Below are 14507 nucleotides of genomic sequence, written 5' to 3' on the forward strand. Positions count from 1 at the left end.
CAGCATATTTAAGTTTTTATTAGATTTAATTGGTGAAAAAAAGCCCTTTTTTATTATGAACAATTTGTTAATTCCTTTAATTTAATTTTAAAATATACCTTCAACAAAAAACAACTCACATTCAGGTGTGAAGAAAGTGAAGATTGCAAAGCCTCACGTTACATTGACAAAAATGTGCTCAAAATGGGGGATTCTTGTCAACCTCTCTGTACAGTACCTTGTTTGAGACGCACTTACAATGGTTAGAACGAAATAATTCTACACAAATACAAAACATTTTTGCCCTGGCAGAAATAATAACCAATCAAGCTTAACAAAAACTTTATGAACAAAAAGATAAAAATAAGAAACTACACTATTTTAACAACAAAAAAGAAGTGAAGAAGAAAAATATTTACAAAGAAAGAAGAGCATCGATCAGTCCTTTCACCACAATCCTCTTACATTAAACACAGAAGCAGAAACCACAGTCCCTGAGGAACCAACCGTTCACACATCCCATCATCCTGTTTTTTGGCCCATGTTGCTTTAGTCCCCTCCATAAGAAATGAAAAATTGTTACAAGAAAAACAGAAAATCACTTTGTTTTTGTTTCTCCTAAAATAATTTGTACTAGAACCGAGCATTAATCCGAGATTATTCATCCAACGTAGAGCAATATATACAATTTACCACTAATTTAAGATGGCTCCTGGTTAAGTGTTTTATGGATTAAATTCACAATAATGAAAACAAATCAAAATTAATGATTATATATGACACACAACCAGTATATTCATATACCTCCTTATACTGAACCTCTGAGTTCTCCAGCACTTGAATTCAGTTAAATTTATTAAACTATTCATTCACAGAAACTCGTTTCCACGGCGACTTTCAATCGAATGTCAAACGAGATCATGACTTTGCCGACTCTTACGGCGCTCCTCGTGATCGCGCCGGCTCGTGTGTGGATGTTGAAGTCGCTCAAGAGTCGGTGAAGGCAGCGAGTTGTAGGCGTGTTGTGGAGTCTCTACAGTAAGCGGGTCCACGGCTCTGCTAGGATTGGCTATAGGAGTTGCTTTGGTTTCCATTGGAGCTCTGGTCGTTCTCACTGGAAGGGGAAAAAAAATGAAATAACACTGATCTCAGGTCTGTCGGACAAATAACTTCAGAGAAACATCTTCCTCCGTTTGATTCTGCAACTCACTATAAAACAAGTGCTCACCTGTTGGGAGGAGGTTTTGGTTTGGGCATCTTGTTAAGCACCGCAGCGATTTCTTTCCTGTCGTCAAAGTTTTTCCACTGGTCGTAAAGCTTGAGGATGACTCGGATGATCTCCAGGATCTACAATGATGAACTTGGTATGAGACACAAGTTGTAGAAAGGTGATGATAAAAAAAAGAGTATTTACTTTATCCATGTCTACAGAGAGCTCTGCAAACCACTGCCTGGCATCTTTCTGCTGCACCACGCAGGCCACGTGCAAACAGGCTGCAGCAGCAGAAGAACATGGTTAGCATGGTAACATGGTAACATGGTATAGATACTACTAGCTGGACGTACCTAGAGCGATCATGAAGGGAGGATACAGCAAACACAGATCCGTACGGTACGTGTCGTTCACGATGCGCCTGGTGCAGGTTGAGAAATATAAAGTTAAGATACGTTTTTTAGAGACGAGACAAAAGGATGAAGAGACAAGCACCAGGCCAGCGGCAGCAGCATGTCCTCTTGACCCATGTCCTGCACGTACTGCAGCAGCGGGCGGTACGGGTGGTACACGATCAAGCAGCAGTCCTGAAATGCATCCAATAAAATGTGTTTAACGTATGAGCTCAAAATGAATCGGCTTTAAATTGATATAAACTGGATAATAGTCAAAGAAAATTCATTTGTTTTTTGCAATAAATATACTTGTTAAGATATTTGAATCTTACCATCAACTCCAAAAGATAGAATTCACATTCCAAAATCTGCAAAAGGAAACATAAACAAGTTTAAACCTAAATGTCGTTATCTTTTATATTATTATAATGAAAGAATGTACTGAATAAATATATTTATGTTTCATCATAAGTATAATCCGATTTATATTAGTGGATAAAAGAACATTTTACTACGTTATTTTAACCTGCACAAGATTATTCTGCTTCATATCAATGTTATCTTGGTAACGATGTTTTCTATATCTTTACCGATTAATCCACATTTATATTAAGCAACCAAGTCCCAGAGTATTAGTACTTGCTAAAGAACAATTAAATGTCCTCTTTTTTTTAAAAGGGGTAAAAGAGGAATCACAGTAAACGAGCAAGAACAAAAAAAGGAGTGAAAGAGTGGATTTGCTTTGCGCTTTTAAAGCCCTATGGTGAGCAAGACAGCTTGGTTAAAAAAACAGTGTCAGAGGAGTTAATAAATCATGATGATTGTAAATGTCATAAGTATTAATAATATAATAGTATATAAGTATTCTTACAAGCAGCAGAGTCATAAGAAGTTACTTCATCTTGACGGAAACATACTGGATTATTTTAAACATTCTATTACAGGTATGCTAGAGACATTATATTGTTATATAGTAAACGTAAGCATTTGTTACAACAGATGCTACTACTGCATTATTTATCTTTAGCTGAAGTACCCGCTTTACTGATAAGGAAGTATTTAGAGCATATCTTTGGCCTTTGCAGACAAATGCCAAAAATTAAATAATATCTGGTTAAATCCAAACACAGAGTAGTTCATTAAAGTCATTTTGAGACAAAGAAGATCTCTGGAGGATCCCTGTAGCACCCCTGAGAGCGTTAAGAGCAGACCTGTTGCAATTTATGTAAAATGTTAAATGTAATGTCATAAACACAAGATTAGGAAAGATTCACAAAATAGAAAAATATTATCAAAACAGAGCTGGCGAATGCATGTGTTGGTTCACTAAATAACCCAATAATAAAGGTGTTAAGAAGACGTTTCACTTTTACTCCTGGAATGGGTTGTATTCTCTTATTCAACATTTTGAAGCACAACAAGAAAATCTTTAGTCATATCATTTTCGAGGCAGGTTTTCTCTTCATGTACCGAGAGTCAAACTAAACTGGGCTCATCTCTTTTTACTCACATGATTCATGCGATAAGGGAACTCTTTAGGGAAGGCATATGAAAACCGTGTCTTCACTGAAAGGATAAAAAAGCAAAATAATTAAACATAAGACAATTGTCTGTGAGTTTGTATAAATCCCACACTTACACACTGACGTTGCAGCAGAGATCAGCCTCGTGTTAGAGACGACGCCAAATTCCTGAATACAATGTTAAAAAAAAAAAATTCATGAAGAAAACACAAGGTGTTGTTTTAAATCAAACTTGATCTTCATACCTCAACTTTGGATGCCAGGAAGACACAGGTAGGAGCCATTAAAACTGGATCTATACTTTTTAGAGAATACCTGTGGGAAGACAGAAGATGAGAATAAACACCTTAGTTTGGAGACGGTTTTATTTGGCTAGTAAGTTTGGGCATCCCAGCAGCTTAAAGGCGATTCACACCAGCTCATTTTGTGGAACAGGAAAGGTTCAACCAGCGATTTGGAACTGTGACTTTAGGAACAGTCGTCAGATCTTGAAGAACATGGTACACACTGTGTTTGTGGCTTGATATTATCAATTTTCGAAATATATATAGAGAAATTCTCTAAAAAAAAGACATCAACTTTAGTTGGGTTTTAGGTCCATTGGAACTGATATATACATATAAATGAGTGCTTTGACAGGGTCCTGCGTCATCGGTATCCTTCCCTATATACAGTCTAGTCAGACATCACTCCAAATTGAATCAGGGAAACCAACAGTGGCTATGTAGCCTCCACTTTCTATTTAGTGCGCATATATATATATATATATATATATATATATATGTATTTACGAGTGCACAAGATCAATTTTTCTCTAAGAATTGTAATCATTCTTCCAGAATGTCAACATGCTAAAGAAGTTGAGTGAGGGGGCAGCCAAGCACCTTCTCAGCAATGTGTGAAAAGACAGACCTTTAAATATGAATTGATGTGTTAAAAAAAATAGGAAATGGACACTTTTTTCTGTCTGAGAGAGGATGAAAAAAGTATTTTTCTAATGCAATTTAAAAATAATGTGTACATTATGTGTATATATATACCATTGATTAACAGAAAAAACCAAAACCAGTTAATCAAAGATGTTATCTTGCATATTCTATAAAGTAACTCTACTTCTGTAATCAAAAGCATCACTGCAACAGAAGTTGTTAAGATGTATTTGACTTGACACAGCATTGAGGCGTCATTGTAATATATATTACACCTTTCAAAATATGCACGAATAACACGTCTAGTTTGAGATAAACATCATCCGATTTGATACAATCCAAGTTTCCAGTGAAATATGTTGACTATAATGTGAAGGAGGCAATTCATCTAAGAGTGAAAGTTAAGATCCTGTGGAGGAGCGATATGTTTATTGGCCATTTTATACGCCAAAGAACATGATTATACTGCACTTCAAAACATATTTGCAGATTGCAGGCATTTACAAAAAATGATGCATGTCTTCTTGGACATGTTTTCTAAGTATCATTGTTTTTTTGATCTTGGTCCTTCACTTATTTCAATGAAACATTTTTAGTATGCAGAAAAGCAAAATATTAGATAGTGACTGACATCGGATGACTTACCTGGCATAAAAGCGTTTGAAGTAGACTGTTGCTGTAGCAATAACTTGTTGCCTCAGCTTCAAGTGTTCGCCCAGAGCCTGAATAACTGACAAACACCAAAATGTTTAGCTAGCATCTAAATAATGCCCATAGAAAGGACAAAGTGTGATTAATAAACACATTTAATGCGCTTAATTTAATCTTTGAGACATTATACATGAGGTAAATACCAGTAAATACCATTTGCAAAGAAGATCTGTAGCTTCCAGTACTCTTCTTCTGAGAGGAACTTGAGATCTTTCTGTCTCTCCTTCATCAGGTCTTGTTTGTCCAAAACCCACTGAAGACTGGACAGAACAAGACATGCCAGTCAAATCTCTGAGTCAACAAAACAAGCCGTTTACATGACAATTATAACCTCGGTGGTCAAGAAAGCCTAACGTAAAATGCGTCAATCGAGTTTCCATAATAGTTATGTCATGTTATGTTGGGTAAAAACATCCCAAAAGGCCGAAAACAGCAGCTTAAATCACAAACATCGTAGTCGATGCTAATGCTAGGCCGAATAACATAGACTACATTTAAGGAAAAAAAACCTAAATAGTCGCTTCTCCTGTCCTTTACTTACTAGTGAGAACTTTGCCAGAAATTCCCCGCCATGTGGAAGCAGTTGAGGTAGAAGAGAAAACTTTAAAATAATATTTTTGGTCCAGAGTGGTTAGCACTAGGAAACTAGCTGTGCTAATACGACGCCGGTGTTACATCAAACGTCGTCCGGGTGATCAAACTGAACCAAAGGTTAACATCGAACTTTTGGCTAATGTAAGAAAGACTTTGCTTGATTTAGAAATCATTGTTTTAAATATTTTATACTATCATTTATATTTTGCATCGTATTTACCTGGAGTACAATCGTAAATGACACAGTATAACAACTATTTATATAATTGATATAGTTGTATTATTAAATTTACTCAATTCATATATTTAATTATCTCTCTTAGGTACAAATAATAATTGTATTACAATTATTGGGTTGACCAAACAGCAGACATAGGTAAAATATGGCCCGGGGTCCACATTTTGACTATTTATTCAGAGATAAACTATAAAAATGGTCTTCTACAAATTTTACTGATGGCTATTTAATTGTTTTATGTACACATCACACAATAAAATAGCACATTAGATTTAGATTATGATATAGTAACATTTAGGTCAATTCAAACCCTATAAATTAAAACTTCAACCGAAAATTAAAAACAAATAACAATAATGCATTGTTTCTTCTAATCGCGCAGGAAAATTAAATTAAAAATGACATTTATTAAGTAGTCCACAGTTTTGATTGCTATATGTCTACATTACATTTTGCATGCACTAAATCAAGTTGAATAAAATTACATTTTATTTTTTCTCTGTCATGTAATGTCTTCATTAAGCACACATTCCAGAAAAAAATGAGATAAACATATTTTTCGAAAGCATTTGTGTTGTATTTGAAGTTATTGAAGTTTAAAGTGGCCACTTTTTTGCTTATTCTTCCATCTACATCCTTATAGAAGGAACGTCTCATGTGGATGCAAAAGTTTTGTGACAATATGAGACCTTTTTTTTAAATTATTTTTGTCCTGGAACAAACAACTCTGCAACAGAGCCTTTAAAGATTTTGGACTACAACTGTGCGATGTAATATCAAATATTTCCACAATATTTTACAGTTTGTTTGTTTTTTACTTCATGAAACAAGTGTCAAAAGTAATAGGCTAATGCTACTTAAAAGCAATTAACACATCTAAGACAGTAAAAATCAATGAAAAGAAATGCTATACATTTTTTTTTTTTTCTTTCTTACGCACCAGTACCGGGGTTGGCACCAAAGATATATAGCCCAGGAAAATCCCTTTGATTTCACTTCTTTTTTTAAATTAATTCCAAACAAAATAATTAGAAAAATGTACTCTGAAACGTAGTACACTATGATATAATTCTGTAACTCCTCTATTTTCTTTTCCAGGGATATTATAAACTCATTTAGAACCACATATTTGAAGCAGTCTCCAGGGCAACCACAATTGCACCGTTTGACCCAAAGTGTTAGCATCAGACTTTGACCTGGTCAAGATGAATTGGTTTATTCATCTGGTAATTCTTCCTTTAATGATTGAATTGTCTCCCAAAGTCACAAACAAAAACTTATCAAATATTTTTTTTCTCTGCTGAAGCAAATGTTTATTTCAAGAAACACACGTCACTCCTGATGTGATTATTTATTAGATCAAGACAGTAAATCAATATTTTAAAACCCTGTCCCAACATTTTACTCTAGCATGATTAGTATTGATATACAGAATAAAAACAAACATGACATTCCCATCCACTTTAAAATACATTCACGGATATTTTTAATTAAAAAATAAATCATTTTCCTTATTTGAAGCACCGTAATTAAACCAGTCACTCAAACAATATTGTAGTTCGACCATGAAGTCAAAGCAGCTAAAAGTGAGAAAATCCACATGAACCTTAAGTCCAACACATGATCCTGAATAAGTTACAGACTACATTGTGAAATTGCCACATGATACACTTATTTCAAATGTCCAACTTGTGTGTATGCAGCGATGAGATTCATTTTAGGTGACATTATCTTGTCATTAATCATTTCAATGTGCATGTCTAGAAACAAGTGATTGGCAGCTCATGTCGTAACACGTTATTCCAGTTAAGAATCCAGGAGAACTGAGGCCAACGTTGACACGGTTGCATACGCAGATGTAAAAAGGAAACAAACAACATTTCACGTGAACAGCTCTACCCTGAAATAGTTTTGTGCTTAACGTGTTCATCTCTAAAGGTAGAGTCGTGGAAGTATTTTCAGGCACTTCCTATTCGTTTTCTATTGCATTCACATTTGGCATTTTACTTCATGCGACGATTTAAAAGTAGCGATGTAATCAGTGAGTATAGATTCCTCCTTCATTAGTGCAAACTCAAGTCAGTGCGGTATAAAAGTTATGAGATCAGTTAAAACCAGGAAGAAGGATTAGAGTTAAAAACTTTTTTTTTTTGTGTCTATTTCAAAGGTTTGGGTTCATCGCCAACTCCACCCGCCAGGCGATAGACGGCGAGACTGACTTCATGTGCCAGAGCGTCGGCATTCTCCTGCAATAAACAGATCACCGGTGTTAAAAAAGGTCCTTCAACACAGCGTCAGCTCAAGATACTCTCACCTGAGTGTCGGCCTCTGCGTAGACTCGGACCACGTCCTCTGTGCCGGACGGCCTCACGAAGGAGCGTGCACGTGGGTATTTCTTTACCAAGACGTCGATGCAGTCTTGAAGTCCAGCCGGGCTCACTGCCCGTCTCTCTGCGTCGGTCGTGTCGATCACGCAACGGTCAGCCACCTGCACGACGAGGAGTATGTTGAGAATAGAGCTTTCAATGTTTACAGTTGTTTTTATACTCATGTAGTCGAAGCTTGTAATCTTCTCATCACCAGTGTCAAGCAGTTGCGTTATATAACCACTAGAGGGTTCAGTTTCCATTTCTCACAACAGCTCTTAAACCACAGGCGTCAAACTGGTCCAGAAAAGGGCCGAGACGGTGCAGGTTTCGGATCAGACCAGTTAAGCACATATAGTTGAACCAATCATGCGTCTGAAGACAGTAATCAATTAATTGTCAGTCAGGTGTTGCTTGTTTAAACAGACACCTGATTTGTTAACTCATGTGTGCTGGACTGGTTGGAAAAAAAACCTGCACCGTCTCAGCCCTTTTCTGGACCAGTTTGACACCCCTGTGTTAACCCGTTATAGCAAAGCCCTTCCAATAGCTTTCAGACAAAAGTATAATATAACTCCGCGAGCCACTGTTAGTTACTCTACAAGTTACTTAGTCTTACTCCGCGAGTCACCGTAGCGTTACTCCGCGAGTCACCCTAGTATTACTCCGCGAGTAACATAGTATAACTCCGCGAGTAACATAGTATAACTCCGCGAGTAAAATAGTATTACTCCGCGAGTCACATAGTATTACTCATCGAGACATAGTATTACTCCAGGTGTCACATAGTGTTACTCTGCAAGTCACCCTAGTACTACTCCACGAGTCACATAGCATTACTCCAGGAGTCACATAGTGCTACTCTGCGAGTCACCCTAGAAATACTCTGCGAGTCACCTTAGTATTACTCCGCGAGTCACCCTAGTATTACTCCGCGAGTCACCCTAGTATAACTCCACGAGTAACATAGTATAACTCCGCGAGTAACATAGTATAACTCCGCGAGTAACATAGTGCTACTCTGCGAGTCACCCTAGAAATACTCTGCGAGTCACCCTATTAATACTCTGCGAGTCACCCATGTAATACTCTGCGAGTCACCCTAGTATTACCTCGCGAGTCACCCTAGTATTACCTCGCGAGTCACCCTAGTATTACCTCGCGAGTCACCCTAGTATTACCTCGCGAGTCACCCTAGTATTACCTCGCGAGTCACCCTAGTATTACCTCGCGAGTCACCCTAGTATTACCTCGCGAGTCAGCCTAGTATTACCTCGCGAGTCACAGTTTTACTCTACGAGTCACTCTAGTATTACTCCACAAGGCTTTATATTAGAAGTAGAAGTGATATTCTTCCGTCGAGTCCCACGTCACATGACAAAAAAAACACACGCCTCATTGGTCAACAGCTGCTCTGCCTCACTTGCAGGCATGTATATATTGGACAGAAATTAATGCGGAGGAGGAGAAAAATGGTTATTGTTGCTTGAAGTGTAACGAGAGAATGAAGAATCCCACACCTTGACTTTCAGCTGTCGGTTCGGCAGGTCAGTATAAATGGAGTCCCACTGTTGGACAGTCATGCCTCTTATAGCAAGTATTGCTTCAACCAGCAGCATGTCAGAAATAGCATCACCAATTGTCTGTGAGGAAATCAAAACAGTAAACAATAGTATTCATTATTTTTTACACACAATTGATTTTAACAAGTGATTCTTTATCTTTATACCGGGTTGATGACATCCATCGTGCTCTGCAGCAGCAGAACCGCTCGCTTTCTCTCGTCATTTGTGTTGGAATCCTCGGCCAGTTTACTTATCTTCTCCTTAGCAGTTTCGCTGAAAAGCACCTGGTCACAAACAAAGCCCACTGTCAGCTGTTCCATTTACATCAGTAAGAAATAAGGGTTTTAATGTGGAGATCACAGGAGATGAAGGTGAAGAAGAAGGTGTCTCATGATGAAGACAAAGGAAAACTGGTGTGTGATATGTCTTTCAGTGTAGTAAGCCTGTGTGTTTTGGTGTGAGTTTTTGTTCAGTTTAAATCAGAGCTTAATTTGGACCCAAGCAAGATGTGGCCTTGGGAGAGGGTTTTATTTTTTTAAGTGTATTTTTTCAAAATTACATCTAAACAGAGCAATTATTTTCCCTTCATTATTCATTGTAATGTTCATGCGTTTTTTTTTCCTTGATTTTTTTTAAACCCCTTTTTCATTGGACTAAATAACACATTATAATACACATCTTTCAAACACCAATATGTTCTTTCTATATACCTTTTTCATCTTTTTAAAAAATGATAATGTTTACATTTTTTAGATTCTTCGTATTTATTCTTTACAACATTTGAAACATGCAAGTCAGGAAAGTTGGCGTTTTATACTAGTTGCGCTAATAATATTCTAATAATAAAAACATATATTATTTGATATTGTCCTTGATTGAAAAGGCAACACATTTTTTTTTAAAGACTGATTTTTCCTATTTCACACTGGCACCTTAAAGTAGTCGTGGTATATCAGGTGGAAAATTCATTGTCCTCCCTTGTCTTCATTTATAAGCCACGCGAACAAGAAAAGTGTACATTTGTGTTCTTCAATCCATTTCGTTCACACACATGTTCAACGTGTGCATTTGTTTCGGCTATGGACATTTTCTTGGTGTGTGTTGTAGTTGAGCTTGTGTTTGTGTTTTTTGAGGATTAAAAATGATTCAAATAAGGACGTCTAGATCCAGGTCCATGGTGTGTTTGTGTGTTTTAAAAGCATGACAATGGGTGAATTTGTTGTGTATGTGTGTTATCCATGGGTTTTATTTCTGTTAGTGGATGTAGGATTTCAACGTGTACTTACGGTTCCATGTCCGTTAGCTTCAAAATAAACGCCAATATCATAGTCCAGCGCAGCGTGATGCAGGTGCTTCACTCCAGTTTTGGTGCATTTCACTGCAACCTTTGTATTAAAAAACCTTCAACAAGTGTTTCTGGACAACATCTATTTACATCATGCGATACTGGATGATTTTTTTCTACAAAAAAGCAAGTCTTCATGGTACTATTTTTCTTTCTTTTTTTTACCTTCATTGTGTTTTCCAGGTAGTCCGTTGAGCTTCCGTTAGCATAAGCAGTTTGCACCACTGCTAGGTTCAACTCCAGGCCTGCCTGAATTCCCGGAAGCAAATATAATGAAAACAGTTAATATCTAACTTAAATTACTTTTATAAAAAGGTGTGTGTACCTGAGTGAGCAGCTCTTTCAGGAATGTGCTGATGAGTGTGGCTATCTTGTCTCCATCCAGCAAATGAAAGCGTCCTTCAGAGTCCGTGTAGTAGTAGACGATTCTGTCGGCATCACCGTCAAACGAGCAGCAGCGCTCGCCAGCGTTCACTTTAACGCCTGCAGAGCCATGAAGAGAAGAGAAAGAACCACATAGATTCAAACTAAATGAAATATTATCTAAAAATCTTCTTCAATATTCAATAGAACACAAGTTATACTGTGAAATAGTCTAGTTTCGTTACTTTTCTTTCAATTTAAACATTATTTTTATATATTCAGTTCACAGTTTTAATTAAATATTAGTTTATTAGTCTTTCCTTCAACTTCATATATTATTAAGATCTATTTATGAGCTTTTGTAATTTTATTTGAAATATTTAAATAGTAGCAGGGCAACAGATGGACACACCTACTTTATATATATATAATAATAATAATAATAATAATAATAATAATTGATAGGTTTTATATAGCGCTTTTTTGGAGGTCACTCAAAGACGCTTTACATTGCATAGAATATACATAAGAGAAAAGAAAAAACACGAAAACAAATTCAAAATAGAGTCAGGTATGGTATGGGTGGAGTCAGGGGTCGTATGCTTTCTTGAAGAGGTGAGTTTTGAGTTGGCTTTTGAATGAGTTTATGGAGTCTGAGTTTCGGATGTTTGGGGGGAGGGAGTTCCAGAGGGTTGTATATACTGTATATATACAGTATATATATATATATATATATATATATATGTGTGTGTGAGTGTGTGCATGTAGGGGCCTGTTGGGTATGGATGGGGTCTGCAGGGATAAGGGCATGAGAGGGGAGGTTAGGGTATTGTAAGGAAATGACAACTTTACTGTAATCAATCATCTAGATTTAACACACATTTCAAATAGTCACTTGATTAACTGATAATCTTACATATTTAATTCATATTAAATAATCCTAACAGTATGCAGGTGTGGGGGCCTGAGAGGAGAGGTAGGGGTTTGAGAGACACACTTTAAAAATACTCTTTAAAGATTATAAAAAAATATTTGCTTCCTAGTATTCCTTGGTCCTTTTCTTTTTTATACTTCACAATTTAAGCCTATATTAGGTTCAAAATATGCCAATAATGTTTCATCCAGTTAGGTGAATTTGAATGAGAAAACGATGAAACCATCACCTGGCGGAGGCTTTTGTTGCACTTTCACAAAGTCAGCTCCACATTGATGGTTCAACGTTCCGCTGCTTCCTTTCACAAGTGAGATCTGCAGCTCCTTCTTAATCTGTCCCTCCATCTCACGCAGCTTTATTTCACCGACGCCGTTGGCTCCGTCTACAGTCAGGTGCTTCTGATCATCCGTTCGGTTGGAGGCCTGTGAACAAATCTTCTGTTAGGTGGAGAGATATTGGTAAAAATACCCATTTTATGAGGTAAACAACCATAACATCCTTACATTCTTAGAGAGATGAATGAAAGCTTGGCTGAGTTTTTTGTAGTATCCCTCGATTGTGGCTTCCTCGTACTCGCCCTGCGTGTTGTGGCAGCAAACCATGTAGTGCAGCTGTGGCGTTGTGACCAACCCGTAGTCTGTGCAATATCAGAGAAACTTGGATGGTAAACGTGAGCTCAGGAGTGCACTTTTATAACCAAAAATCAAATGAAAAATGAATTTTCTTATAAGCATTTGAAGATCAGAACATTTTTATATTGTCTAAACAGCGTAAATAAATACCAACCATTTATTGAAAGAATAAAGAGAGGAAGAATAAATATATTTATATCATGATATAAAATGCAAGACTTGTATTGGGTAAAAGTAAAACAACAACATTAATAAATATATTTATAAAATAGATAGAGAAGAGTAAGATATACCTTTGTTATTCCCATATTAGCCAAATTTAGCAGGAAATAGGAAATTTAGGAATTTTCTTTAGGAAATTCAACCTGCAGTACACATATTCAAAAATAATAACTGAATAATACCAATATATATATATATATATATATATATATATTGCAATACAGTGTGTTAGTGGTCTGAGAGGTTGTCTTTTATAAATGAAAATAAGGAATTTCCATTCCATATTAAAGCTAAAAACTAAAAATACAAAAAATCTTATGATAATCAGCAGTCAAGATGAATGATATTTTGTTTCACGGATCAAAACATCTAAATGTATATATTGCACAGTGAGTGATTAAACTTACCTTTACTGACACCACCAAGAGCAGAAACTCCATCCAGAACAGCCTGTGAAAGGACACCACTGCTGCTTCTGAACAAATCACAACCATAGTGTATAAAGTACAGAGGCAGGAAAATATTCCGGCAATAAATGCAAGGTAAGTACTATACCTTGTGTCTTTTCCCACAAATACATGTGCCTTCTGATTCATGTCAATGGCTTCCTTCTCGATGATGTTCTCCATCGTCGCCAGCAGATCCTCTTGCTCTGCATTGGCCAGCTGGTTGGCGTAAACCTCCCATGCTGGAGTTAACATCTCGCCCTTTGGATCAATCAGCTTTGACCCATTGTCCTCCTGCACAGGAGAAACAGAAAGTGAAAATTACATCTCTATGGTTGGGTAAATAATGGTAACTTTAACCAAACCTCAGGGTTATGAGAAGCCGTCACCATCACTCCAATGGTGGCGGAAGTCTTTTTGGATCGAAGAGCTGCCAGGAGTCCCATTCTATACATGACATGGTCCAGGTCTGAGGCTTTTGTTCTGAATCCAGCGGTGCCATACTGCAACACCAACCCAGCTGGTTTAGGGTGCAGACTGGACTTTTCAATGACTCCTTGATACTGAGCCATTGAGCCTAGAGACGTGAAAAATAGATAAATAATCCAAATGGAATAAAAGATTTAAAATGATGTTATGACAGAACAACTGGAATTGGTTAATTCTCATTTTTATTTGGAATATTTCGCTACACATAGAAACACCAGCATTCATAAACAAATTCTACCAATATTATGAATATGATGAGTTTAAAACAAACAACCTTTAAAAAGGTTCGCGTGTACTGGAAAAGCCTGACTAAAAACTCCACTTGTTACGTTTTATAAGAATCAATAATTTCATAAACTTTGATTCATAAATGTACTTACTTCGGAGACGGGGAATAACCCAGAGCTTCCACTTCCTTAATACGTGGCTCAGCGCCACGTCATCACGCAACAACACGCCGGCACTACGGCAAGTCATACCAGTCAAAATACGTTTCAGTCCGGAAGTTTATAAACTGGTAATCATAAAAACGATTAATTTGACAGTATCATTTAAAATATAGT

General features: G+C 36.8%; 2 protein-coding genes across 2 annotated transcripts; both read right to left on the bottom strand.

Moving 5' to 3' along the window:
• Positions 1 to 3: 3 nt before the first annotated feature.
• ccnc (cyclin C) lies at positions 4 to 5421 on the bottom strand. The gene is made up of 12 exons (XM_087812403.1): positions 5292 to 5421; positions 4904 to 5010; positions 4685 to 4769; positions 3356 to 3425; positions 3227 to 3278; positions 3098 to 3153; positions 1920 to 1955; positions 1688 to 1779; positions 1546 to 1613; positions 1394 to 1473; positions 1208 to 1326; positions 4 to 1093 (listed from the first exon to the last, which is right to left on the bottom strand). Exons 1-12 carry the CDS (start codon positions 5321 to 5323, stop codon positions 1039 to 1041), a joined length of 852 nt encoding a protein of 283 aa, XP_087668529.1. The 5' UTR covers positions 5324 to 5421; the 3' UTR covers positions 4 to 1038.
• A 1497-nt stretch (positions 5422 to 6918) lies between these two features.
• Positions 6919 to 14376, bottom strand: pgm3 (phosphoglucomutase 3). Its single transcript, XM_087778897.1, has 13 exons — positions 14325 to 14376; positions 13821 to 14032; positions 13565 to 13749; positions 13417 to 13484; positions 12659 to 12792; positions 12385 to 12577; positions 11184 to 11341; positions 11024 to 11107; positions 10800 to 10898; positions 9678 to 9797; positions 9469 to 9591; positions 7897 to 8070; positions 6919 to 7828 (listed from the first exon to the last, which is right to left on the bottom strand). Exons 2-13 carry the CDS (start codon positions 14025 to 14027, stop codon positions 7739 to 7741), a joined length of 1635 nt encoding a protein of 544 aa, XP_087635023.1. The 5' UTR covers positions 14028 to 14032; positions 14325 to 14376; the 3' UTR covers positions 6919 to 7738.
• Between the last annotated feature and the right edge of the window lie 131 nt (positions 14377 to 14507).

The sequence above is a fragment of the Callionymus lyra genome, chromosome 17 (assembly GCF_982586985.1).
Source record: "Callionymus lyra chromosome 17, fCalLyr1.hap1.1, whole genome shotgun sequence".
In the NCBI taxonomy this organism is placed as follows: Eukaryota; Metazoa; Chordata; class Actinopteri; order Syngnathiformes; family Callionymidae; genus Callionymus; species Callionymus lyra.

Bases quoted from the DNA above. Each gene is read 5' to 3' on its own strand.
- ccnc (XM_087812403.1), bottom strand. From the start codon at position 5,323: ATGGCGGGGAATTTCTGGCAAAGTTCTCACTA. The intron at 5,011-5,291 runs GTAAGTAAAGGA...TGTTCTGTCCAG, and splicing joins TTCTGGCAAAGTTCTCACTA to TCTTCAGTGGGTTTTGGACA. The intron at 1,474-1,545 runs GTACGTCCAGCT...CTGCTGCTGCAG, and splicing joins TCCCTTCATGATCGCTCTAG to CCTGTTTGCACGTGGCCTGC.
- pgm3 (XM_087778897.1), bottom strand. From the start codon at position 14,027: ATGGCTCAGTATCAAGGAGTCATTGAAAAGTCCAGTCTGCACCCTAAA. The intron at 13,485-13,564 runs GTATAGTACTTA...TGATTTGTTCAG, and splicing joins TTTGTGGGAAAAGACACAAG to AAGCAGCAGTGGTGTCCTTT. The intron at 9,798-10,799 runs GTAAGTACACGT...GTTTGTGACCAG, and splicing joins AAGCTAACGGACATGGAACC to GTGCTTTTCAGCGAAACTGC.